The 27542-nt window shown below is 42.4% G+C and overlaps 2 protein-coding genes across 4 annotated transcripts in view; one reads left to right on the top strand and one right to left on the bottom strand.

Annotated features, from left to right (window-relative positions):
- ALS2CL (ALS2 C-terminal like) overlaps positions 1 to 14752 on the bottom strand; it is a 66010-nt gene extending 51258 nt beyond the window's left edge. Inside the window, exons 1-3 of one of the 3 annotated variants that reach the window (XM_052692815.1) lie at positions 14531 to 14632; positions 9942 to 10062; positions 9016 to 9181 (exon numbers count right to left, since the gene is read on the bottom strand). The gene's annotated coding sequence lies outside the window, so the exon portion shown is untranslated. Of the gene's footprint in view, positions 1 to 9015; positions 9182 to 9941; positions 10063 to 14530; positions 14633 to 14666 lie in introns of those variants that run through there. The other 2 variants (XM_052692817.1, XM_052692814.1) reach the window with 2 other exon arrangements.
- Positions 1 to 26407, top strand: part of TMIE (transmembrane inner ear) — a 30277-nt gene extending 3870 nt beyond the window's left edge. The window contains exons 2-4 of the mRNA XM_052692822.1: positions 6632 to 6749; positions 21266 to 21415; positions 26040 to 26407. Coding sequence (XP_052548782.1) covers positions 6632 to 6749; positions 21266 to 21415; positions 26040 to 26407 — 636 coding nt within the window. The remainder of the gene's footprint in view (positions 1 to 6631; positions 6750 to 21265; positions 21416 to 26039) is intronic.
- The last annotated feature ends 1135 nt before the right edge of the window (positions 26408 to 27542 follow it).

A 27542-nucleotide genomic window follows, 5' to 3' on the forward strand; every position in this document is an offset into this window, starting at 1 on the left:
TACCACAGAAGAACAAGTAAGAAAAATAATAGTACAGGAAGGCATGCACAGGAGGCACAGATGATGATTTAAGAGCATTAGCTTTAAGAAATGCATCTTTAAAGAAGATACAAGTATTTCAGGATAGCTGGAATAAAAATACTATAGAAAATTACAAAGTTTTTTTTCCAGAAAATTCTTTGTCACAGCCACCTTAGAGAGGTTCTGAGAGAGGGATGGAGGACTCATAGGGTGCAAAGTTACAGAGCCTTCCCAGGTCTCAAAACATGTACTTCAGGAAAAAACAGACATGCTCTCAGACCAGCCTACTTACTTGCAGGGGTAGGGCACATATGAATCAATGCATGGTCTCTGCTAAGAGTAATCCTAAATGCTATAGTGATGCTAAAGAGATTGTCCTGTGATTGCTGCCATTCTCGGATGTAAAGAAGCATCTGAGTTCAAACTTAAATTCACAGGATTGTGAATTGGTCCAGGTATGGAAAAAAAAAAAAAAAGTTCCAGAAAGGAATGAGGGAGGCTGGAGGGCTGAGAGCACAACAGAGGTCCTTCAGCCAGCACAAGAGCTGTAAGCAAGCCTCACGAACAGGGCAGCAGCAAACCTACACTGTGATCTAATGGCAGACACCAGATTTATCAGCTATCACTGTCAAATCATCATAGTCAATCTTTTTTATCCCCCAATCTATACCAGCATATTAAGCAAGTAGAGCTCCTGTCTCCAGCAGCTATCTCCTTCCCACAGGGGCCGATACCTTTGCTGGCTCCTTACCCTGCCCCAGCTCCAATCACCACTGACAGTTTCTCTGCTTGAAATGAATCAGAAACGAAGCAAACTGGAAAATTTTCCTGTTAGAAGAATCAGTGTCAAACTGTTCTGACCTAAATATGCAACATGCCTGGAAATTATTTAGTGCTCTGGGGGTTCGTGGATGTTTTACAGCGCCAAGAGCCCAGTGTCAGCTCAGCTCCTGCTTCTCATGGAGTTGGTTTCTGCCTCCCTCCCTGCCTTTGCTGGGCACTTGAAGGAGCTGTAAAAGCAATGCTTGCACACAATGCAGAGGTCCTCTCTTCTAAGACACAAAGAGATCATAGAATGTCTTATGTTGGAAGGGACCTCAAGGATCATCAAGCTCCGACCCCCCCACCACATGCAGGGCCACCAACCTCCCCATTTAATACCAGACCAGGCTGCCCAGGGCCCCATCCAACCTGGCCTTGAACACCTCCAGGGATGGAAGGGGCATCCACAGCCTCTCTGGGCAGCTGTTCCAGCACCTCATTGCTCTCATAGTAAAGAATTTCCCCCTGATATCTAACCTACATCTTCCCTTCTTCAACTTAAAACCATTTCCCGTTGTCTTGCTATTATCTACCCTTTCAAAGAGTTGGATCATGTGTCACCTTCCTGGCCTCCATGAAACTTGGGGCCATGGTATCCAGCAGGATTTGGAATGGATCACAATCTATGATTCTATGATCTTGTGCCTTCAGAGGTTGGGGACCTCTGAAAAAAAGAACTGGAAGTCAAGGGTGGCATTTACCTGATCCAAACTGGGCATCCTGGAATTCAACACTCAAATTTCAGCTAGTGACTATAAACTCTGTCAGTAAAAAGAAATGTTCATTTATTCATCAGATCTAGATAAGTTGCCTCACTGAGGTGAATAAGTCTGTGTAACTGCTGCTTTCTTTTAGCCATAAAGCAAATCAAGAAGAACCAGCTTAAACTTAATTACTTGTACTGCACATAAGTAAAGGCAGAGGCATTTACTTCAGAGAGAGAGACCTAGACTGAAGGTTAAGACAGAAATATACATAGCTAATGACATCTATTGGGAGACCTCATTGCAGCCTTCCAGTACTTCAAGGAAAGCTTACAAGCAGGAGAGGGGGCAACTTTTTACATGGGCAGATAGCAACAGGACAAGGGTGAATGGCTTTAAATCAAAAGAGAAGAAATTTAAGTTAAAAGTTAGGAAGAAATTCTTTACTCACAGATGGTGAGGTTGCTGGCACAGCTGCCCAGAGAGGTTGTGGCTTCCCCATCCCTGGAGGTGCTCAAGGGCAGGTTGGTTGGGGCCCTGAGCAGCACAACCTGGTAGTGGCAACCTGCCTATGGCAGGAGGTTGGAACTGGATGATCTTTAAGGTCCTTTCCAACCCAAGCTGTTCTATGATTCTGTGGTCAACAAGTGACTTGAATGCCCCAGTTTCCATGGGAGATGTAGTCAATGCAGTCCAGTTATTCTACAGTCCTGCCAGGAAGGCCCAAAGCAGCAGTCTATCTTTGGGCTTAATATTCATAATTGGTGCTGGGTAGGAGTTGATTTCACCTTTCTCAGTACAGCAGTCTAAATCTTATTTTAGGCTTTGTGCTGTACACTGCCTGCTTTTCATCTGTGCTCTCTGGAGCAGCAGATCTTCCATAAAGATTACATAGGATATTTACTAAGGTTTTCATCACCTTCTTTACATTTAAGCTTATGCTACTTCAGTAATCCATAAGATACTTTTTGCTACAACACAACTATGCACTCTTTCAGCACAGAGCTTACAGGGAGCTTTATAACCTTTCATTTACTCCTTCCTGCTCAATTCTTTTTCCTCCTGCATTCCCAACGTTTTCCATATTCCTGGAGACGGTGCCCAGCTACTTATGTGGCAGGAACACTGCAGTGAGGCTAACCTCCAACATTTACATAATCTTTTTAATATATATTTGCTCATCTGCTTGCCCACCAAACCCATCCTTATTCCATTATTACTTGGGTATTGCTAATGCTGCTTTTCCCTGCATCTTCTATGTTCCTAACACCCTCCTGCAGCTAATGACAAAGCTTAATATCTCTTGCAGAAATTTTCTCATCTGACTCCAGTCTTCTGGAATCTGTAATGCATGGTACAGATAAAGCAAAGCTGTTTTTCATCCTTCTAACTACAATGTCTTCATCCACCTGCACATCCTGCACCTCTGGAACACACTTGTGACCAAGGGCACAAGTTCACTCTTTACAGAGCTCTAAGTACTATTTCTGTGAGCTTTTGGTTGGTTGGCTTTCCCCTTTGGAGCTTTGCCTTGTTCCACAATTTCATCTTTCCTTTGTTTCAACTCCTTACATCTTTTCCTTTTGCCTCCGATCCAATCACTCTTTTATCTTGGCATTTATTGCCAAGCACATACCAGTAACTCCAAATCTTAACACTTCTTGTCAAGCACAAGTCAACAGCTCCACTTTCCTACAGCTCCTAAAAATTACTTTCCTCAAGATGTTTTTTTTTAACTCCTGCTTACTGCTTTGCAATCTCCAAAAGCTAAGAGGTTTAAGAATGGGCCGGCACTGCATCTTTCCATCCACTTATGAGTTTGGAAAGCTTTTTCAGTCAAGAGGTGTAGCAATGCAGACTCAGCCCTCTGTCACTGAGTCCCATTGCATGCACATAGCTACAAATGAGCAGTGATTTATTAAGCTGCAGTAGCTTGATTACTGTGCTTCAGTAATTTCATTGCATATTTCAGCCCTCAATGCACATTATAAAAACACAATAAAGAATGTCATTAAACATCTGCATGAATGGTCAGGACTCAGCAGTAGTCTGGCTTTATGCTCTTTCCCCTTGAACTTTTGTCTAAAAGATTCAACATACTTTGCTACTTTATGTGCTGGTTTACATCAAGAACTTTTGTGAAACCAAGGAAAGTAGCAGAGATCTTCAACTTTGCTTTCTCTTCTTCCCTGCAAAGCAAGTTCAGTCTCGTTTAAAGACACACTTTTCCTTTTCCAGAAATATCACCACAATAGGCCATAAATTGGTGGTAAATGCTTCAGCCACAAATCTTCCTGCTACGGATGGTAAGACCATGCATCTTTGGGTACTTAGATCTCTATCTCACCTACTCTCTGTTTACTCATCCAGCAGTTTGTTCTTCCTGCATTACTGCAACTGAAGAGCCTTTAATTATCAAAATACTGCCTACTCTATGCTCCACCTCTGACGTTTTCTGCATACATGGTGCAGCAGTTAAAGGAGGATGTTCCCACGTGCCACATCTCCCTGGTCTTGAACACCTCTAGGGATGGTGGCTCCACCACCTCCCTTGGCAGCTTGTGCCTGTGAATTACCATTCTTTGAGAATACATTTTTCCTAATATCAACCCTGAACCTCCCTTGAAACAACTTCAGCCCACAGTTTCCTTTGCCCAACAGCTTTCCCCTCTACATCTGTTTCCCTTTCTCAGCTGCCCATCAGAAACAAGTCTGGCAGACCCATCCTTTGGAGAGCTATGATTCCTGAGAGGGTGAAGTCACACTGAGTGCTTCACATAAAACAAACATCTTTGATTCAGGCTAAGGCTACACAAAGAGTATCCTAAAGGGTTTGGAAAAACTCTGAAGAATTCCTATAGTTGAAAATAGATGTCTTTCAGCAATGACTGTCACAGATTCTTACCTCTTGTTTCAGATATCCCTACAAGACTACATCATTCTGGTCAGATATTCTTTCTCCCTTCATTTAGCTGCAGCAGTTCTAGGTTTTGAGCATTAAATGCTCCACATCTAGCCTCAGCACTAGGGTAAGGCCATGCAGTGCTGAGTAACTAAGGCACCTTGGAGGAAAAAAAAAACAAAAGACAAAACAAAACAAAAAGCTCATGCAGCAGTCCTACCACTACAAATGAGCTCTGAATAGGATCCCCTGGGAGCCAAAGCACTCCAGACTCAACGGGAAGCATCCTTCATTAGGAATAATCTAAATTATGATTTGTATTGCACAAATAGGCGAGTAATTGGAGAGCAGCTCCAGCTCTCTAATATCCATTACAGCTGTGTTTTAACAATGCTTTCATGGCCTGAGAAGGGAAGGCACTGCAGGGAGCAAGACATGCATTTTTTCAAGCCTGGCCTTGAATGCATCCAGGGATGGGGCATCCATAACCTTTCTGGGCAACCTGTTCTAGTGCATCATCACCTTCTGAGTTAAAAATTTCCTCCTAATATCTAACCTAAATCTCCTTGTCTCAGTTTAAAACCATTCCCCCTTTTCCTATCACTATCAACCCATGTAAACAGTCTTTCCCCCTCCTGTTTATATGCTCCTTTCAAATACTGAAGACTTCCAAGAGGTCTCCCCAGAGCCTTCTCTTCTTCAAAGAGAACACTTCATAGTTCTCTAGACATTCAGAGCGCAGACACCAACTCACACTGAGGTATAAGCTTGGAGAAACTCCATGGTAGGGCAACTGGAGACAAAATAAATTCAGGTCCTTTCTTGCAGCCCTGTTGCCCCTTGGACAAATAATATGCCCCACAGCAGCTACAGCAGGTAGATCAGTTCCTGCAGTCAGTGCGAGTTTCATGAGCAGAGAAAAAGTGACTGGCACGAGGTCCAGAAGGGAATGCCCATAAAGAAGGATACAGACTCAATAGCTTCCAGTGCCAGAACTCCAGCTTGAGACAAGCAGATTCCACTTCTGCAAGCAGCTCTTACCAGAGTATTGCACGATGGGAAGAAAATTAAAAGAAGCAACCAAACTCAAAGGTCAGCATTGAGCTTTATAACATCTGTCCTGTCTGTTCTGGCAATAGTTCTGCAGTGTTTCTCCAGGGCTCAGGAGCAAGATGCTCTCCAGCCTTTGAGAGCATCTCACACCTAGAGGTCTCTGGTTGCTGGGGCCAAGTGAGAAAGAGTGCAAGGGCTGAGCTACAACCCATGGGAGCTACTTTAGCCTTTAAGTTCTTGGCCCTTGCCTGTGCCTGGCCATGGATTTGCTCCATCTCTACAGGTTCATCTGGTTGTCTTAATTCTCTATTCAACCCAGCTGCCACCCCAAACTTGTCCCACAGCCTTTGTTCACGGGTGGTGGGATGGGGGTTTTGTTGAAAAGCCTGCCTTGGTGTTTCTGTTGCACTCTCTATCTTGGGGGGAACAGCCAGCTCCTTTTATGCCTTGACGTTCAGCTCTTTTGCTGTTTCCTTTTTCATCTAGATGACCTTCATTTAGATATAAGGAAAAAATCTTTTATAGTAAGGGTGGTGTGGCACTGGAACTGGTTGCCCAGAGATGTGGTTGATGCCCCATCCTTGGAGACTATCCAGGTGAGACTGGATAAGGCCCTGGGAAACCTGATCTAGCTATGGTATCCCTGATCACTGTAGGGCAGTTGGACTAAATGGCCTTCAGAAGCCCTTTAAGGTCCTTTTAACTTTAAGGATTCTATGATTCCATGATCTAGCCATAGCAGAGCAGATGGCACTGCAATGCAATCCACAGAAAAATGTCATTCTTGGCAATTAAGCCTTTAAAACAAAACAAAAAAAATCCTCCTAAACCCCGGAGAAAAAAAAGGTTTAGAAAAAGGTAAAATCGGGCAAGGAAAACCTTTTTTGCCATTATTTCTAATCATTAAAATTGGCAACACTTCAGACATACTTCAAAACAGCAAATGCTTTAGATAACGATCTCTAGCAAAGTTCCCATTCCCTGAAAACTTCTAAACTGTTATAAGGCCAGAAGACCAGGGCTCACTCCAGTGTTCCTGCTCTCTTCCCCATTCTAGCTGTTCTGCAGTGATCCTTGCAAATCCTAAACCATGTTTCTTTTTTTCCTCTTCCCCATCTTTCTTTCCCAGGCCACCACAGAACCCCCAAAAAAGAAACCGGATCCTGTCACTTCGGAGACGGTGGTGATCTGGGGGCTGCGCCTCTGGCAGGTGATTGGTATCTTTGCCATCTTTGTCCTGGCAGTCAGTAAGTTGTAATTCTCTGCCTTGCACCAACTACAGCTCCACCTCCAGTAGGATCTGTGCCTGACCAAATCCAAGGACTACAGACCCAATGACCAAAGAAGCCTCCGGCTGAGGCTCTTTGGTGTCTTCAGTGGCATCACTGGGTTTTATTATTGAGTTAAAAAGAGGGGTAGATGGAGTCTTTGAAGGAACCACAGATTGGCCACAATAGCTTCATACTATAATGCACTGATCCCAGCTGGTGACATCCCAGAGCAGAATGGGATTGCTCCATAGGTGGGACTGTGTCAGCTGCAGTACCATATTCAGCCTCAGATGTATCTCACAGCCATAGACTTCCCTGTCACATTACTTGGCAAAAGTCCTGTCCTATAACACAACCCATACAGGCCACATATAGAATCAGAGAACACCCCAAGTTGGAAGAGACCCATAAGGATCACGAGTCCAACTCCTGGAGGTCTGTGGGCACAAACAGATCTGTCATTAGGGTACCTGGCTGTTATTCTCGGTGCCAAGACTCCTCACTTGATTTTAGCAAGGCTTTTGAGACTCAAAAAAGTCCTTTGGGGATCCAGTCATCAAGATGCCACTGGCTCACATCCAGTCACTGCAATGGGATCAAGAACTCTTCTAGCACACTTTGAGGATCTGTTTGGCTACAGCAGATTCTCCACTCAAATGTCTTAATCCAGCTTCATTCTCTCACAATTCACCTTCTGGGAACATTATTTAAGCTAGCTTCCCTGTGCACTGCAAACTACCATCATAAGCTTGCTTAAGAGAATATCCCTTTGGACAAGGCTATAACCATCAAAGTTCAAAGGAAGGACCTTCTGCTCTCTTCTTGAGCTAAGAAAATCACACAAAAATGGATCAATTGAATGTAAGTCACACTTGATAGACCCATTTCTGTTTCCCATCTTCCTGTTACTCTCTAGGCACTTGTGAAGCATTTAACTAATTCTTTTAGCCAGGGAAGGACATGGCCCTGGGCAACCTGCTCTAAGTAGCCCTGCTTGAACAAGGATTTGGACTAGATGTCCTCCAGAGATCCCTTCCAAGCTCAACCATCCCGTGAAATGAAGTTACGCTGCCTCATCTGTAATTCCTTTGGGTCTGCTTTAGGTCTGGATGAGCAGATCTTCAGAACCTGTCCCTCATCCCTGCAGGTAAATCCCATCAGCTCAGATATTGCCTCAAGTCCTTACCCATTCCAGAGATGACATCACCTCCACATCCTCCAGGGCTTAGGCACACCTAGATCTTCTGTTGTTGTCACAGCCTCTTCTTTGGCTGCTGTAGGTAGTCTGTTGTAGTCCTTTCCCAATAGCCTTCCTATTATGTTCCCATAGGGCTTAAACCAGGGACAATTTTAAAGCAACTAGAAGCATTTTCTTCCCCTTTGTTTTCCCTATCAAGGCAAGCACCACACCCTGCACCCAGAGCCTACAGGATAAGTATTCCTACAGGCTACCTGTTTTCAATCAATGGTGCTTATCCTAATTCATCACATGCCACAACACCCTTGGCAAACAAGCTCAAAAACCTCTACAGAGGAAACTAAACATAGCCAAGTATTTAATCCTGGTGACTCCATGCACCAGGTGAAAAACACATCCAAATTAACAGCAGGAAACTAAGAACACAAGCATACTTGTGGAAGGGTTTATTTTAGGTTGTTTTCTTTGGTTTAGGCACATCCCATTGCAAGGAAATTTACACTCTTAGGTTTGATTACTTTGTTGTTTGTTAGAAAATTGGCTTATATATACCGGGTTGCTTAGGGTTACATGAAATGCCACAAGTCAAATGGTGCACCACTTACAGTAAAAAAAGAAAAGCAACTAAGTTTTCACTCATTACTCAAAACCCTCTGTAGGAAGAAGCAAACATCCATTATGTCAGACTGCTATGGACGCACATTACTAGAGAAGTGGGAAAGTATTTCTGAGGAAATTGCATGGTTTAGGCTTGCTGAGTCTCATAGCATTGAAAAGATTAAATACATGACAACACAGAAGGGATACAGTTCGTAGAACCACACCTTTAGCTCCAGCTTTTTGTTTGAGGAATCCACTTCTCCCAATGAGCACAGCAGATTGAATGCAGCTGTGCCAGCTTAAGCTATGCATTCTGCCAACTTTACCGAGGACAGCAATCATTAGGTAAAGAAAACAACTATTAATGTCTGTCATCCAAAGCAAAAGAGGGCAGGTTCAAACTTAACCACACTAAATTAACTGAATCCCACAGTCAATTCTCACCCATTTCTTGCATCTTGCTCCAGCAACATGTCCCTCTTCCTTTGCTTCATGATCCCCAAAGCAGTGGTGATTCCCCAGCTTTACTGGTAAAGCTGCAGCTCTCAGGAGCAGGCACAGGTTTTTGTACGAGTGAGCTTGAGTTCTTCCTCAGTATCACACTGCAGAACTAGAGAATAAACCTCTTTTCCAATGGAAGGAGAGCTGGAGGTTTTCCTGGTCCCAGAAGCACCTTCCCAGGCAGAGCAGGAGAGCACAGTGATCTCATAGCACTAAGAACAACATAGAATCCATCCCAGGGCTTTTCAGGGCCTGGGCATGATCCCATTGGCTTACAGTCTCACCTCATTATCAATGCTTTAGGGCATTAAGGGTGTGCCTACTTTATTATTTGAGATGCGTGTGAAGTTAATGTTCGTACCAACCGTGATCTGAGTGGTCATGGAGTACTCAGACTGGATTCCTTTTGGTTAAAGTGGGAAAAGAACACTCCAGAAAGATAAAATCCCTGACAAATACCACACTAATGGTACCCACATCCTTAGAACCAGAGCAGATCTTCTCCACAGCAGGACCCCTGTAGCCCACCAGGTGAGTATGGCAATACTCCATGTTCTCCCACCCCACAAGCCTGCTCCTGCTGAATAACAGGGCTTACACATGATCCAGCTGCTACTTCCAACTCTTGCTCTTAGCAGCTTCCACAAGATGGCACCAGCACACAGGAAAAGGCAGAAAAATGGCCAACCTCAAAACCTTTCACATTTCCTTATGTAATAAAAGGAAAAGGTACTTTCTTATATACTTAACACACACCACTGAAAAGAGCAAGCTCACTGAGATCTTCTAAGTCATAGTACGATTTTTGAGAGTGTTGTGAACCATTAATTCTATTGCTTAAGAACAGAAGAGCCAAAGTATTTGCATACCTGTTAGCAAGAGGCTTTCCTGCCTCTCCTGATAGCCAGCTTGCTCAGATGCTGCAAGAAACCACCTTCCAGCTCCTCCTCTCAGCCCAGTCCCTCTCCATCTTTTTCCTTTTCTTCTGTCCTGTGGTAGAGTACAAGTCACGAGAGAAAAGTGTGAATTTGTAGCAGAGGCAGAACAACATCCAGGTGACACTGCAGGTATAACTCTCAAGGATAGAATCACTGAATCGTTAAGGTTGGGAAAAATCACTAAGATCATCCAACCATCAGCCTCTCACCAGCATGCCCACTAAAATGATGGATGCTTTGTTCAATCATTGCATAATTCTTATTCGTTCACTAAAATATCAAGAATGCTTCTTGGTTTTGTTTTGTTTTGTTTTGTTTTGCTGCAACAGGTGAAGGCACATGAAAGCTTATTTTTTAAGTAAGCAAACACTACAGAAAAACCTGGAAGGAAGAAAAAGTTAACAGTTAATATGCAGAGCAGTCAACTAACTGCTGTTCTCTGCCCTCAAGATTTATGTGCAACCAGCCCTTGGTTAAAGGAAAGCTTCTTCTTTGGATGTTTTAATCAGGAAGAGCAAGACCATTATGTTCAGAAGTCTCCTGAGGGTGTGCCCTGAAATCCTTATCAGGGCTGCCTCATCACACCCAGCACAACTGAGTGCTGGTTGATAAGAATGGAGACTACCGTCAAACCAGGGCATCTAGCAAAGACAGCAGTGCCACCTGGTCTGCTTCTCAAAGGGGTTTAGATAAGACAACAGTGCACAACTGAGTTGGGATTCACTGCCAGGAGGACTTGATTTACTCAGGAGTATTGTCGTGTAGATGCTGTGTCGCAAAATTTCTTTGTGAAAGGTATAAATAGGGAACTGAGGCCCAATGCTATCTCTCTGATACAATGGGATTGAGTCAGAATCTCTTGCATAGTCTGTTTCATCCATGAAGATCAATGGCTGAGCACCACCAGGATTATCTTTTGCCAAACAGGATGCTGTGATGGAGTAGATGGCCCTTATCTATCCCTAGGAGAGCCATCAGCCTGCCCAGTGTGTTCTCCACTGGCTCACCCTTTCCTTCTATAGGACACAGTCACAACCATAAACCACAAGCCTGTAGACTGTTTATTTTACTTTGGTGTTAAGCCCACAGATCAGCTGATCACCATGTTTATGTATGTTATTTATGTACCAGTCCCAGGTATGTTGGCACCAGCCCTTCAGAGAGGACATGGGTTGCTCCTACAGAGTCCATCTTCATCTGTACCACAGTATTTGAGGTACCACAGGCAGGGAGAGGATCTTTTATCATTCTTTTTGACTCTTTACTAAAGATGAAGGTGGGATGGCCTGAGGGACTTTGCCAGGAGATTTCCATATGGAGTGGGACAGCAGCAGAGCTGTCAGTTCAACCCATTGCCACATTTGAGATTTGTGGAATCGTGGTCTTGAGCCTTGCATTCAGCTGCAGCATTCTAGATTCATGCCTTGTGCTCAGCTCAAGGCCATGCTGGTTTTGAATTGCACTTATTTATCATGCCAAGGAGCTGCTGAGCTAAGCTGGCACTGCACATTAGACCACTTTGTGCCCAAGAGTAGAAAGATCTTAATTAATTTATATTATTCAGTGCTGCTGGTTCAGTAGCACCAGAACAGCTCTGGTGCCATGGAAACAGGTTAAATCACTACATATAAAATGGTTCAAGTTGGAAGGAAGCTCAACAATCAGCCTGCCATGTCATGAGAACATCCCAATTAAAATCCACAGCAGGTCTACTGTTACTAGGAAATAAGTCTTACCTGGACTCAGACTGTCAAAACAGTGGGCTAAACCAGAAGCTGATTGCACAGGTTGGAGGTTCAGTTCCCATATGTTTTCCCCCACCTTTGTGTCCTACCAGAGGTGCTACTTATCCCATTCTTACCTATGCCAATAAAATGTTACTAGATAGCCCTAATCATGAGTCAATCCTCCTCTAACACGTAGACTTAAAAAAAGCTGGTCTGCCATCAGGGGCCTTGATGGGAGTACAAAATGCAAAGCTTTTCTTACCTGGACATCTTTGCCCTGATCCTGCCAATGGTCCAAGAGGAACATAAAATAGTGTAAGAGAACAAGGCAGGCTCACATTGAACGAACACATCCCCAGTAATGAAGTATTATTTAATCAGCATCAACAAAGCTGTTAAACATCTTGAATGCAATTAACAGAATGCAGTTTAATTTGAAGCATTAGAGCTTTTATTTACCAGCTTGCTCTGGCTGTTGAAGTACAAATGCCAGGCAAAAGATTTGCACCATGAAATAACTATAACTTTTTGGATACCAAAACTGTCCAGATGTTTCCATTAATGTGCAAAATTTCCAGGAAGGCATAGACAATTTAGTACAGCTCAGGGATGCTTCAGATGGTGCTTTTTTAGCCATTTATCTACAAATGCTGCATCTGTAGTAGCTCAGGATATGAGAAACACTCATCTAGGTGCTGTGGTAGAGGTGGATGCAACGAGACAATACTGTCCCTATTACAGAAAACTACTTGGGGTAAGAAGTGGCTCTTACATGGGACAACGGTTTGACATCCTTACTGCCCTCAGCCCAAGTTGTCACATGGAAAATTTGTGAGTGAAACATTTCCTGCTGTTTTAGAGCTGTAGTGCATGTGTGCCTATGAAGTGGCCCAAATCCCAAACTTTACAATGTTGTAGCATGTGTAGCTAAAGCCAGACACAAAAAGGGAGTGCTTAAGAGGAATTCAGTCTCTTACAAAGGCCATTCTTTATATACTCCAATGACAAACAAGTAGATATTCTGTCTTGATAAATCAGAGAATCACAGAATCATAGGGATTGCAAGGGACCTCCAGAGATTGAGTCCTGTACTGTTCTTGCTTTATGCAATAATGTTAATTTAATTTTCTGTTGTTGTACACACTGATATGTACTTGGTACTAATAGTCACAGATTGGGACTGAAAGAAGCTGTTCTGCTGCAATGCACAGTGTACAAGATGAGATCTGCATCGGCCAAGTATCACTTGTGTGTGCTTTATGGAGCTGAAAGTCAAAGGTCGATTTGCTTCTTCCTGGGCAAACTCCATTTACCACTTGATTAGCCCTTCAAATTCTGATGTATTATTACCATTGTTATTTCAACAGACCATCACAATTCTAATACCCATTTGCTCTTCATGTGCTCTTCATTTTCTCTACCCAATGAAGAGGCAAACGCCAGTATCTCATGAAAAATCACGTGAGCACCAGCCTTAAGATTAATAAAGATTTTGTGCATTCCCAGAATGAGGCAAATAACAGCCCACACATTCTCAGCAGGTATAATTAATCCGTGTGTCCATAGGACTGCATGAAGTTGGATATTAGGAAAAATTTCTGCTCCAAGAGAGTGGTAATGCATTGGCACAGGTGGCTCAGAGTGGTGGTGAGGTTACTGTCCTTGGAGATGTTTGAGAACAGCAGTGATGTGGCACTGAGGGATGTGGTCAGTGGGCATGGTAGGAGTTGAATTTGGTGATCTTAGAGGTCTTTTCCACTCTTACTGATTCTACAGGGCCTGGCAGTAGACAAAACTGCAAGCAGAGATTAGATACCCATCTCTTTTTTCTCTGTCCAGTCACAAGATTAGATGTGAGTATTGGGACCCCAGGTTTTGTTGCTACCTCTAGTTTGGCAGAAAAACAAGCCCTGCTGATTGACTATGTTTTGAATAAATGCTTGAAAAGAGGTATTTTGCCTTAATAGACAAAGAATCATCCTTAGACCTTGCCTCACATAGCTGCAGTGTTGGCTGCTCCTTGAATGGTGGCAGTGGGGAGGGTTCAGTCCTACATGTGTCACTCCTGCAGTGGTAAATCCCAACCCTGTTCCAGGTCTTCAAGATGGGGTGGGGGGGAAATTGTTAGAGAAAGATCAACCTTACCCTTGGGAACTATTGTGTAAAGGACCTCAAAAAAGATACAGAAACTATAAGTAATCAGCAGCTTTATCTAATTAGAGCTTGTGTTAATTAACAACTCAGATTGCCAACTAAAACATCTAATGGGAATTTAACTGCTAAGATTCATCTCGCCTATCAAGAGACACTTTCAGAGTAGGCATCCAGAGCAACCAGATGAGAGAACAAGTGTTTCAGATGTCTACAGAAAGATGAGATGGCCTTCATCCCCATCTGCTCTGGGTACCCTACTTGATGTTCCATGGAGTTCCTGTTGATGAGTAGCTCACATCCCGCCCACATTCCTTTGACAGAGCAAAATTTTGCAAAGAAACACTCATTCTGGTGAAACGTCCAGCCCTAACCCATATTTTTCACCTATGATCTCAAAATAAATACAAACCAGCTGCTGTTAAAGCTGTCATCCTTGCCAATATATCTCCGAAAAAGAAGTGGAAGGAGCTATGCAGGGAGTAATGAATTAATACAGACAGAAGTCCATGAACAGCAAGGAATATATACATATATCTTATCTACAGACTAAATAGGCTCCAATGGCTGGATTAGCAAAATCTGATAATTACTACAACAGCAACGCAAAAAGTTCAAGGTGATACTGCAGTAAAGAGTTACCTGAATGCATGAACAGTAGTCAGCAAGAGGCAGGAAGCTGTTTGCACCTCTGACTGCTGTCCTGGAAAGGCCCATGTAACTCTGTAGTGCTGAAAAAACAAGAGTGAGCAAGAAAGAAAAAGGCTAAACCTCTCACCTGGAGAAGAATCTTCTAACAAGAGCTTCTCTAAGTACTGAGCTTGGCTCATCAGGAAGATCACTTGCAACACTGAAGGACTTCAGTAGGAATAAGGGCATTAAAAAACTATTTTAGTCTCCTGGATAAAGCAAGAGCAGAGTCCAGAAATTAAACCAAGGTCAATTCAAATAAGAATTAGTGAAATAAAAGTGGCAGGGAAGGTGACTAAGCGTTGCCACACGCTCCAGCTTAACAGCTCTCCCCAGAGGAAAGTAGGATTCAGTCCAACATGCATTATTGCACTCAGGCAGTAATTAAACATAATAACTTGCGACATACGAGAGGTCAGCTGATGTGATCTAATGGTGCAGACAGGCCCTCATTTCCAGACACCAGGAAAACATCTCGTGCAGACTTGCTGTTAAGCCTGAAGGCTGAGCAAACGTTGGAGCAGCCCCAGCCCCCCCCTCAGCAGTGCTGTCAGCATCTCTTCAGGGCGTTTTGCAGAGCTGGATGTGATTTTCTTGGAGTTACATTGATACAACTATTAAGTCTGAAGTCTAGATCTCCTCGTTCATTGACTCCTAGCTTTGCTAACTAATTAATTCATGCTTTAATTGGAGTACAAGGGTTTCCTTGAAAGAACTGCCATAGGGTAGAATACAGGGCTAAAGGGATCTGGAGAGAACATAGAATCATAGAATGGCCTGAGTTGCAAAGGACCACAATGATCATCTCTTTTCAACCCCCTGCTATGTGCAGGTCGACAATCAGCAGACCAGGCTGCCCAGAGTCACATCCAGCCTGGCCTTGAATGCCTCCAGAGATGGGGCATCTATCATCCTAGCTCCAGAGTGGACTTGAACAGCTTTACCGTTCCCTCTTCCCTTAAAACATCATCTCAATCAGATAGCGAGCAGCTCTCTGGCATTCTCAAAAAGCATTTAAATAAGAGTGCCGCGGTTAGCTTGCCATTGAATACATCTGCATTAATTGCTTGCATTATTAACAATGGAGGGGCTGCCTCATTAACTCAAAGTAGCACAGGCTACTTTGCTAAACGTTAATTAAATGCCTCAGTGGCAGGCTATCTTTTCAGCTTCAAAGGGAACAAACCTACTGTGTATTGCAGCCAATTTGCATCCAATTTATGAGATCGTTTCGATCTCAGTCGTAACTCTGCTAAGATAGCAGACCAGAGTTCTCTGGAGAAGATATTTATTTTTCCTAATTCCTAAGAAAATTGAGATGGTTTTATTTTTATTCTTGCTTTTTTCTTTTTTAAGTTTACTTCTCAGCTAAATTAGAAGCGTTGCTGTTGATGTGCTAAATTTCATTAAGAAAGGAAAGAAACCATGAATAAAGGAACTTGGCCACGTGGATATTTGGTTTAAGCCAGAATAGCTCCCTTCAAACTTTTGTGTATAGCTCTCTTAGCTCCTTTCGGTTAAGAAATAAAGCATTTCAATTCAAGCCAACGGGAGTGAACACTCAGTCATTATTTTACCTGGGGCACCTAATTGTTTATGGCAAATTAGGTATTCAGCATTTTCTCGGTGCTTCAGATGATGTTTTCAGGTGATTTCAGTTGTTTGAAGCCACTTCTCAGCTCTTCCAGCCTGAATAGTTAAGGACATAATAGTTAGGAAGACATTGACCCCTGTCAAGTTTAATGGAAATACGGCAAAAAATCGACAAAGGGTCAAGTCTCAGAGTTGCTCGTTATTAGGAGCTGCACTCAGTGATCCTTATGGGTCCCTTCTAGCTTGAGATAGTCTATTATTTCCCCAATCAGAGTTTTTTAGTATTTGCTGAAGAAAGAAAATATATCAATAACAACGTTTCCTTTGCCATCACAGCTCACAAAGGGTTGACTTCAAAATATCCGTTTCAAGGACCACAAAATACACATTTCCTTCTTGAAAAGCTACATTTTGCATGATCAAGCTGACAAAAGCAATGAAGAATGGTTTGATGGATTGTCAGCTTGAATCATCACAGTGGTAAGAAAACACAGCGTGCAGGATCAGAACGGACTTCTTAATTCAGAATATCGTTGTTGCTTCAAAAACAGGTGGCTGAAGTCAGGTAACTGAAAAGGAGGAAAACAAAAACAAAAGATGGGAAAATAATTTTTAGGAGATGAAAAGCAAAGCAATCCAGAGCTTGTTACTAGAAAAGAGAAAGCTCGTGTTTTAAATTTGCACTGAATGGAGGATGGTGATTATCACAGGACCGTTTATTTTTTAATAAAGATATCCATAGAGACTCAGAGAGAGACCCCATAAAGAGACCCATAGGGACCTTGCATCTGCACTGGTCTTCTGCTGTTTTATCTAGACTCATTCCTCTTTCTTCTGCATCCATACTCACCTTCTGCTGTTCCTTCTTCCCTGCATCCTCACTGCTCTTTTCCATCTGCAACAGAGAGGATTGAAAATGACCCCACTGTTTTGTAGCACAGGTTGTCTCTTGTTTATGAGGGTGGATAATGATAGGACAAGGGGGAATGGTTTTAAACTAAGAAAGAAGAGGTTTAGATTGGATATTAGCAGGAAGTTTTTCACCCAGAGGGTGGTGAGGCACTGGCACAGGTTGCCCAAGGAGGCTGTGGATGCCCCATGCCTGCAGGCATTCAAGGCCAGGCTGGATGTGGCTCTGGGCAGCCTGGGCTGCTGGTTGGTGACCCTGCACACAGCAGGGGGTTGGGACTGGATGAGCACTGTGCTCCTTTTCAACACAGGCCATTTTATGATTCTATGATTCTTTTGCCTCGTGTAGTTTGACAATAAAGAAACCATGAGTGATGTCACTGCTTCAAGCTTTATACTGGATATCCAGTACCTTCCCTGTACCTTCATACTGGGTAATCCTTCTGGACCTAATGCATCTCAGGCAGATTGCTTTCAGCTCATCGAAGCATCAGACAGACGTTAAGACAGTAATTGACTTAGGGTGCTTTTCCGAAGGCTTCTCAGCCTTCTTCAAATGTTGAAATGAAAACTGAAACTATGGAAAAGGCCAGCATGAAAGGATGAGGCTTCATGTTGTTTTGTTCATATTGTTTGATAGCAGCATCATTAAAGCATAGGATTAACAAACATTCAAGGCTTCAAGTCAGTATTCTGCTTGGCAGAAGAACAGCAAAACAACATGTTCTCAATCACATCCAAGCTTAATGAGTCCCCCAGTTTCCTCATCTTATGGACTCGGATTAAAAAGTGATCATTATTTATTTGTGATCATTATTTCTGATCGGGTTATCACTATCCAGCTGAGTTGCAATCAAGATTTCTGCACCCATTCTTATCTCAAAGAAAATCTTTAAGCTGCTTTCATTGCACACCTTACCCTAGTGCAGGTTTTACATGGTGTTTTATATGGTAATTCATCTACCCTGAGAGCATGGGCCCATCAGTTAATGGGCTCAGCTGATGCCATGACATGTACTGAGCTTTTGTAAGAGGATTACTTTGATGTTCTCATGGAAGAGAGTGCAATCCAATTCTTGATGTTATCTTACGGGAATGGATATTTTTAAACAGCAATCCTCATCATAAAGAATCCTCACGTTATAGTAAGGTGGCTCCAAACTTCTGATATGGGATGAGAATTTTGCTCTTTCATTCCAAAGGATGAGATTCACCTCTTCTGAAGGGATAATTTGTATGCCTCGTTGTAAATCTCTGTTTACACTGTCTAGCCTCTGGCTCTTGCTTCAGGCGATCACAGCTCTCAGAGGTAGATGGTCAACACCAAGCTCTGTTTGTATTTAACAGGAGAAATGCAGATGCACAGGATGAGTTATCAGACCTGCATTAAATATATTTCTTACTACAAGATCAATCACCCTGTAAAGATATTTCTTTGTCTCCATCAGTAAACAAACTGATCTTCACATTTATCTTTGGGACATGCCAGCCAGGGGAGGTGAATTCCACAGCCTCCTGTCTAACCTGGATGGAAAAACAAAGAAATCCAACAGGCAATAATTTCCCATTAGCGATGAAATGATCATTTGTAGAATCATAGAATCATTAGGGTTGGAAAAGACCTTTAAGATCACAAAGTCCAACCCATCAGACTTGTGCTCCAAACCCCTCACAGCTATTCTGCCCTTCTCTGGACACACTTGAGGGCCTCAGTGTCTTCTTGTAGTGAGGGGCTCAACACCAAACACAGCACTGAGGTGCAGCCTCACCAGTGCCAGAACAGAGGGATGATCACCTGGTCTTGTGGGCTGTGCTATTGCTGACAGAAGCCAGAATGCTTGCTGGCCTTCTTGGCCACCTGGGCACACTGCTGGCTCAGCTGTCAGCCAAAACCCTCAGAGTATTCCTGGCATCAGTCTCAGTGTCCTAATGCACTCTGTACCAAAATCTTATGCACTTGCCGATTGTTGTAAAAGATGATGACATTCAGTTCATCACTTATTCCTATGCATGTCCTTGAGCCACACACTGAACTTAACTTGCAAGGGAGATGAAGAGAAAAAATAGCACTCTGTTATTTTACCATAACCCTCTTGCTCTAGTGGCTGGTTATGAATCATTTCATGCTCCAAAACAACATAAATCCCTAATACCTCAGTACAGCACTTCATCAGAAAGTTAAACAGAGTCCAGCTCATGATTGCCATGGAGCAACAACCACTTTTGTCCTTAGTAATTTAGAAGAAGTGGATCTTTGAGGGGTACAACAACCCCTACTCCTTCCCACAGGGCTAAGCCAACTGCTGGGATAGCAGCAGGCTTCTTGACTTTCAAGGGCATTGACCCATCTTTCCGTGCTTTACTTGAAAGCTGACAATCTCAGCATTTATCAGTCCCTAGGAAATGTGGTGCTAGTTTTCTTGAGTGCTAGGAGAGGATTTCTCAGCTCAGCTGAAATGCAGAATGCTTTTAGGAAAACAATGGATCCCGATTTAAAAGCCGGTAGAGAAAAAGCACACACCCCACTCCTTTCAATAAATTGCTTCCCTGCTTTCTGTCACTGTTCAAATGCATGCTTATGCCTGGCTTGTCTTTGCACCACTGCTGGAGGGGTGTTTTTTTGTCTGCCAGCATGAGGAGGGCTGTGCCACCCATTGTTTGCAGTGTGGTTTGGCACTCCGGTCAGGTGCATGGGGAAACAGCCCTGAAAATCAGTGCAGACCCTTCCATATGCCTTCCCAATGTGCTCACATTACCCACTGCAAGCTGCCAAAGTTGTGCCAGTAACACCTTACGGGTGCCTTGCTCTCCTGTGAGATGTGCCAAAGCTGTCTTGCTCTCAGCTTGCTGCTCGCCCTTGTGGAAGACCAGGGATAAAAGCATCTTGATTGCTTCCCTAATTGCAGGTTATTGCAATGGCATGTTGTTCTTGGCAATTCACTGGAGCACCAGGCGTCTCACCCTGTAGTGATGTTTAGTGATGTCACCCTGAATGTGATTCCAGTACAGAGTCTGCACAGCAAACTGCTTAAACTGCAAAAATGGATCGTGGACCTGCTTCACTTTGCGTGGTAACTTCATACCAATCTCAACTAAAGCACTAAGAATGGTGCTTTTCTTTTTTCCTTTTCTCTTCTGCTATATGAAGACATTGTGCAGACGTTGTTCCTGGTTAAAATGATCCTCTGCTTAGGAGAGGCTGGATTGGCACAGGGCAAACTTCTAGGATAGCAGTTGACACCAAAGAAATGGTGTACATGATGGTGTTGTGCAGAGTCTGCACAAGGATTTTACTCCTGGTGAATGAGAAAATCTCACACTTGGCACCAAACATTACCAATTATTTTTGGCTTTTCCTTGAATTAGTCCCAAAAGTCTGATCCTTTGCTTGTGACAGAAATAGAAAGCCAGAACAGGTGACTAGACTGATGAAATATGTAGAAAGTTGGATGCCTGCTATTTTCTCATAGAGTTGATGCAGCATTAGAGGACTCCAGTTAAGGTAAGAGGCAGAGCATGTAAAACTGATCATACAACATCTTTCTACTCACAAGTTTCTGCCCCTCAGCAGAATTTGTTTCTACCAGGCATATAAATAAGTTTAAGCATTCGGATAGCTTGAATGGGTAAACTTACATTGACCTTCCACTTATAAAGGTGCTCAGGAAAGAGCAACTCGAAGATTCATGTTGCCCATGAGGTCTCGTGCTTTTTTACATGGAGCAAAGCTATGGGACAAGTAATTGCATGGTTACTAGTTTCAGAGCCTCATTACATTTTCCCTGAAGTTCTGCTTTGTTGTTTTCAGATGTTATACATGGAATCAGTTATTTGATCAAGCTAACGAAGTCCTAGTCTAGGCAACAAAGCTATTTCATTTTAATGAATTGCCTGAAACATGGTAAGATTTGCAGATGGAAATCCTGAAGTAATGTATAGATCTGAGAATGAAAAATGTATCTTCCTAGATATATTCTTTCTTTTATCTTTACTATAATTCAGCTGAAGAGTATGAGTTCTTTATTTTCAGATAACCAAATTGCTTCAAACTGTGTGCAACTCTTTCCTCAGATGGATACTTCCACTGATGTAAATGATTCCAGGTTCTCACTTATAGAAACCAGTGCTAAGCAGAGATCTGCTCATCTAAGATGAATGCTCTTGCTTCTCTTTCTCCTTTCCTAGTTATTACCCTATGCTGTATCTTCAAGTGCCGGATTCCCCGGACAAGGAAAGAGATTGAGGCACGATATGCTCAACGACAAGCAGCCAAGACATATGCAGACAAACTGGAGACTGTGCCACCACTCAATGAGCTGACAGAGATCCCTGGAGGTAATAAGCATGCTCTCAACTACACATAAGACCTGTCTCTTTTTTTGGGGTTGTTTTCTATATGCATGAATGGAAAGGGTTAGGTCATCCCTATATATAAGTCAGTGTGGCTTCTTGAGCATAGCCATGAAGATATTGCCATGATTGGTAAGTCCCTTCTGTTCACATGCACTATTCTAAACCTGTAGCATATGTGGCAGCAGATACAGTCATTCAGATGAAGGGGACAGTTTCTCCAATAGAATAAGTCAAGGTTAATCCTTTGCACTTCATGTTTAAAAATTCCAAAGAATCCATTCCCTTTTAAGGGACAATTTCTGGGTTGGAGGTATGTGTCAGTAGGAAGAAAAAACTAAAATTCACACTGCCCAGAAACTGTTTGCCCTATTTGGATGGCCAACAGTATTTCTGTCACTGGTCTCTGCTTCTCTCACTCTCCTTTCCTGATTCTGTACCCTAGGCTCTACTGAAACTCTCCCAACTCTCTCTGGTCATGTCCAGTCCAGACCTCTCAACTCCCTGCCTGTGCTGAAAGAAGAAGATGAAATGGCCCTACAAGGAAATTAGGGGACTGCCTTCCTGTCTGTCTCTGTCTATGGCTTCTCTTTTCCATGGCTTCCTATGAGAATGCACCAAGTCTTGGACTCTCTGCTTCTCAGTTCCCTTTCTGCATTTCACCTCTGTTTTCACAGTAACTTTTAATGAAAATCTTTATTTTTTTGTTCTGTTTGCTGTGTCTCTGCAAGCATTGTGGTCTGTAGCTGTGTAGAAACCTTTAGTTTCTTTAGCTCACAGCATTATGTTTCAATTCATGAAAATGATGAAAGAGGTAGAAAACATAATTGTGTGAATTTAGTCCTACACCAGCAAAACATAGAAACGTGCTTAATAGTAAGCACTTACACATACCTCAGTGTTCAGTCACCTGACTATGCCAACACCATAAACTGAAGATGGCCAGACTGTTGTCTTGAACTGATCACAGTTGGCATAAATAAACCCTTGCCTATGCTGTTAAATTAAGGTACTTCCAAATCAAAGGCCACCCCAAGGTCTACTTAACACTCATATATATATAAGAAATCACATATGGAATTACTTAATATTGCATCCTTTGACTTCCTGGCCAAAATACCAAATTCTGATTCTGTCCTAAGATTCCACAGAATATGAAGGCTAATGCATATAGACAGCAGAGAGCCAAACTCATTCATCTGCTACATCCTCTTTCTGCCTAGCTGTTAATTCTAGAAAACCTATAAATTTAGAGTTGAAATATCCCAAAGAGACAGAGAGGGCTTTTGGACAGCAGAATGACAGTTTCACCACATACTTTTGGATCTCCTATAAGCAGCACTCTCAACACACCAATGTGTGGTGTATATTTAGTTTGACCAGAGTAAACTACTGTATCATGAATAAATCACCATAAGAAAGCAATTTATTAGAAGTTACCTGCACCATACAGCCTTTATCCCATGAAATGTATGAATAGTTGACCACACTTTGACTTAGTGAGAATCTCAGAGCTATGGTCTATCCCAGCATAGTGCAGGGTAGGAATCAAGTGGATAACGTGTTGATGAGAGGCTGCTGAGGTCCAGTTATAGCTCCTAAATACATGTGCTCTGAGCCTTTTGGTCCTCTGTGGGCAGATACAAATATGCCCTGAAGGAGCTGGGACTGAGAAGGGCTCCATCCATCCACAGTTATGTTATACACATCTGTGGAGAAGTCTTCATCAATTTGAGACATTATTCCTTCAGAGAATGGTGAAGAACTGGAACAGGTTGCCCAGAGAAACTGTGGATGTCCCTTTGGAGGCATTCATATCCAGGTTGGATGGGGCCCTGGGCAGCCTGATCTGGTGGGTGGCATCCAGCCCATAGCAAGGATTGGAACTGGGTGATCTTTAAGTTCTCTTCCAGCCCAAACCATTCTATGGTTCACAGTGAAAACAAAAAGGATTTGATTCCTTTCACAGTAAAGGAGGGTGCTAAACTGAAATAGGTAAATTGTGCCTTAAACATGCCTGTATGTTTTCAGTCTTGGAGACCCAAATGGACTGACTCATCTGTCGATGCTGAAATGATGTAGACACAAAAGCCACGTGTGATCAAACCCACAAGTCAGGCCTCCTTCTGAGATCAGTGTGAATCATGACCTCAGAAGGTTTTCATTTTGTGATTTAGGCATTACAATGCAACGTACGCAAACCTTCAGGCTTCATCTCTGTGCTACTGTTATTTTTATTCCTGTCTGTACAGAGTGCTATGGACTCCCATGTTGCTCCATTGGCATTTGGCAGCCCACCTTGATTTATGTAGTCATGAAATATAATGTATGTGTTCACTGACTATATATATACTTTCACTGTGACAGTTCCCTGTAGACCCAGACGAGGCCAAAGAGACAACCTGAATGATTTTAATTACTGAATGGCCTTTAAATGCTGTAAAGCTTTCTGTAATTGTCAAATGCTATTAATCATGAATATATTACAATGCTTAAATACTCTCATTTCTTGGCATCATTTGACTCTTTGATGGATTCTTGCAGCTGCCAAATTTCTCTCCGTGCACTTTTCTGAGTGTTGTATGTGGCAAGCCCTTTATATGGACATAAAACAGACTTTAGGTTTCAGTGCATAAAATGTTAGAAACAGTTTATTTTGCCTTGTCTCACAGTCTGTGGCAGGAGTACAAGCAGAGCTGAGCTGTTGCTGTCAGTTGAGATGCACAATCTGGGTCCATGACTTGGGAAATCTTCAAGTTTCCTGGCTCAGAGCAGCTAAGCTGACTTTTTGGGGAGTTTATCTGGTTCCTAACACATTTCTCCGGGAAGCAAGCAGTGTTGATTTTGTTGGATTTAGTTGGTTGGTTGGTCAGTTTTGTGGTTTTCATGTATGTTTGTTTATTGTTGTTTTCTTTTCTCCTTTTTTTCATACGAGATGTCTGGATTTCCTCCTTGGTTGTAAGAAAAAGTCTGCACTGTTTCACTTCCATCTGTATGTACAAATCAATTACCAATTTCCAAGGTCAAAGGATAACATTTTATATCAGTGTGCAATCAGAAAAAATACTTTTGGTAAACATTATAAATGCAGGTTTTATTTCTCCTTATTTTACACTGCTGTCACCTGGAAATGACTCTGCAGATATCCATAGCAGGGAAGGCTGGGGCTGCTTGGCTCCACGTAAGGATTGAGACATCTCACCAAAGGTTCACTCTTCACCAAATTGCCTCCTGATCCAGTTCACTGCCACCTTTCCTTGGCATCTTATCCAAAGTGTCAGCTGAAGAAAGCTGACCAGGTTGACCAGTAATCCTCCTGGTCATGGCCAGGTCATTCTGACATCTTGGCTAAGCTGGATAATTGTGTTGTAATATAAATATAAATAAATAAAAATAATAAATAAATAAATAAATAAATAAATATAAATATAAAACCATGTAATAAACATGGTTGTTTATTTATACACCTGAGTCCTACAATGGAGCTTTTCAGGAAAGGAGATAATGGGAAACTTAACACATTTTTGCCTGTTTTTTTTTAATTTTTAACTGTATACCTTGCTGGTCATGAGCAAAGGAAAAATTGATCTGTGTTTGAGCATTGTATTGCAGCTTGAAAGGGGAATTCAGTGCATCAAGTTCTGAGCTCAGAAATACTTTTGAGAAAATAAAACACTTCTATTAGAAGTAAAAAGAAATTAGTCTATATTCTTTGGCAGGATGGTTTGTCTGCAGACCCAGTGTTACATATGAGTCGTCTTCTGTGGGTACTGAATCCAAGGTATTCCTAAGTAAAGACATTCCATAAGTAAAGGTATTATCAGCATACTACAACTACTATGGATGGTGTGTTAAAACACACCAAAACAGCTCTGTACAAAAGCTAGTTGTTATGTTCCCATAGTACGTTTTTACCATTAATTGCAGTGGTGCAGTTAGGCAACCAGTCCCATGGTGCAAATCTGGACGGGCCATAAGAAGATCCTACTTTGTAGCCCTGTGCTGTGTCTTGTCTTCTGTTTGACTGTTTCTGAGAGCAGAGAACCCCAGCAGTGTCCACTGCCCATTCTCAGCTACAGGATTCACACCCTATGCAGAAATCCAACCAACAAAGCAAAGCAAAAATACAATCAAACAAGCAAAACAAAATGAAACAAAATAATGATAATAAAAAAAGCAAAAAGCAAAATCCCAACCCATCAAAGCAACAAAAAGAAATGAAAAACAGAGTTGTACTTCATTACATCAGAGAGGTTTGTGTTCCTTTGCCTGGAAGGAGACTGCTCTGCATTGAATGCTTTTATTGGGAAATGCTTATGGGCTGTCCTTCTGAAGTGCAGGGACCAGATCTGACCAGTTATTTCTTCCAACAAAGCCACAACTCTGCTCTTGAAATTATCAGTTCTTCTTTACCCTACTAGTCTATCTGCTCAAAACAAAGGCATGAAAAGCTGCTAGCCAGTGAGGGAAACAATTGTAGGGACAAAGCAGCAGTGTTTTTCTTTTGTCCAGGATTTGCAAGTGGGGTGCAAAAGTTTTACCTTTTTCACATCTGCTATCACTCCAATTTAACTGCCTTTTTATTTTCTTTTTCCATCCTCACATACAGCTCAGGTAGCAGAAGAAAAAAAGGAAGAAGTTCCTACTGTCTCTGGAAAAGTGGACAAGGCTCAGGGTAAGAAAGATGCATCCAAGAAGAAGGATGGTGAGAAGGACCAGAAAGACGGATCCAAGAAAGAAGGGAAGGATGCCAAGAAAAAAGATGGAGAAAAAGGAGAAAAAGGAGAAAAAGGAGAAAAAGGAGAAAAAGGAGAAAAAGGAGAAAAGGGAGAAAAGGGAGCAAAAGGCAATAATGACAAGAAACAAGGTGGTGGAAAGAAAGGTGAAAAAGAAGGTGAAGCAGCAAAATCAGAAGGAGGTTCCAAAGCTAATGGCAAAGCTGGTGGGAATGCCAAAGCTCCAGCAAAGAAGAAGTGACCCTGGGGCAATGTCCCAAGGGTCCCAATGGGCAATGCTGTATTTTTGTGGATGGAGCACTGGGAGCAGATAGCATCTGCTGTTCCAGGTACTCAGGGTGTCGAGTGCCAGTAGATGTACAGATTGATTGTATTTTGAAGACCAACTCGCTATTTTTTTGTTCTCCAAAGGAAAATCTGACAATTTGGCTGGACAGTGGCCTGCAAAAAATATGTATTACGTGTGTATTACGTGATAATAACTGGGACTAAACTACAGCCTGCACTGAGAACCTGGTGTGTGGATAAGCATGGAAACAGAGATGTGTATTCGTTAAATTAATACAGGACATTGGCAATTTGTAAAGATTTGTTCTTCATGAAGGCTTAGAGGCTTTTAATGGACATAACTAACACTCACTGCATGGAGTTTGTACATTTTAGGCATTAATTAAATTCTCAATGCTAAAACCCAAAGAATGCAGTTTTGTATGTAAGTCATAGCTCATGTGGTTCCTGAGAGTTGACTTGGACACATGGGAGAAAGATTTCCTTCCTTCACTGATGCCTCTTTCTCTGAACCAGAAGGAAGTACTTCCTTAGTCACAAAACTGCTTATTTCCCGGAAGATGCATCCTCCTTTTTCTCTTTCCTGATGAAAGGCACATCAATCAAGCTGCAGGAAGATGTGCAAAGAATAAAAAGGCAGACTGCATCAGTAGTGTGTGAGTAGGAGCTGCCCCCTCAATTTGCTATCTCTTCCAAGGAGGCTGCAGATGTCGATAGCCCTCTGAGATAAAGGAGATGTGAAAGCCCAGCACGTTGCAGCAGAACTCAGGATCTCCAGGGTGTACTCATATCTTCTCTCTTCCTGAGCAAATTTGAAGCCAGGGATTTTGCTACACTTCCACGTTTCTCTCACCTCCTGGAGAATCTTCTGGAGTTCTTGTAACTGCAGTAGATTTTCTCCTTGTGTGTTCTGTGAATTTCTCAACAATTTATGCCTCAAGATGAACAGCCATGATAGCATGGAGTATTCAGGTTCACAACTACAAAGCATTCACATTAATGACAGTTTGCAAGCTGTTTTGATGACTAAATCTCTCCCCACTGTCTCTGCTGGGCGCATACAAACCAGTGAAGTTTTGTCTGCACTG

The sequence above is a fragment of the Tympanuchus pallidicinctus genome, unplaced genomic scaffold (genome assembly GCF_026119805.1).
Source record: "Tympanuchus pallidicinctus isolate F22 unplaced genomic scaffold, pur_lepc_1.0 scaffold3, whole genome shotgun sequence".
Lineage (NCBI taxonomy): Eukaryota > Metazoa > Chordata > Aves > Galliformes > Phasianidae > Tympanuchus > Tympanuchus pallidicinctus.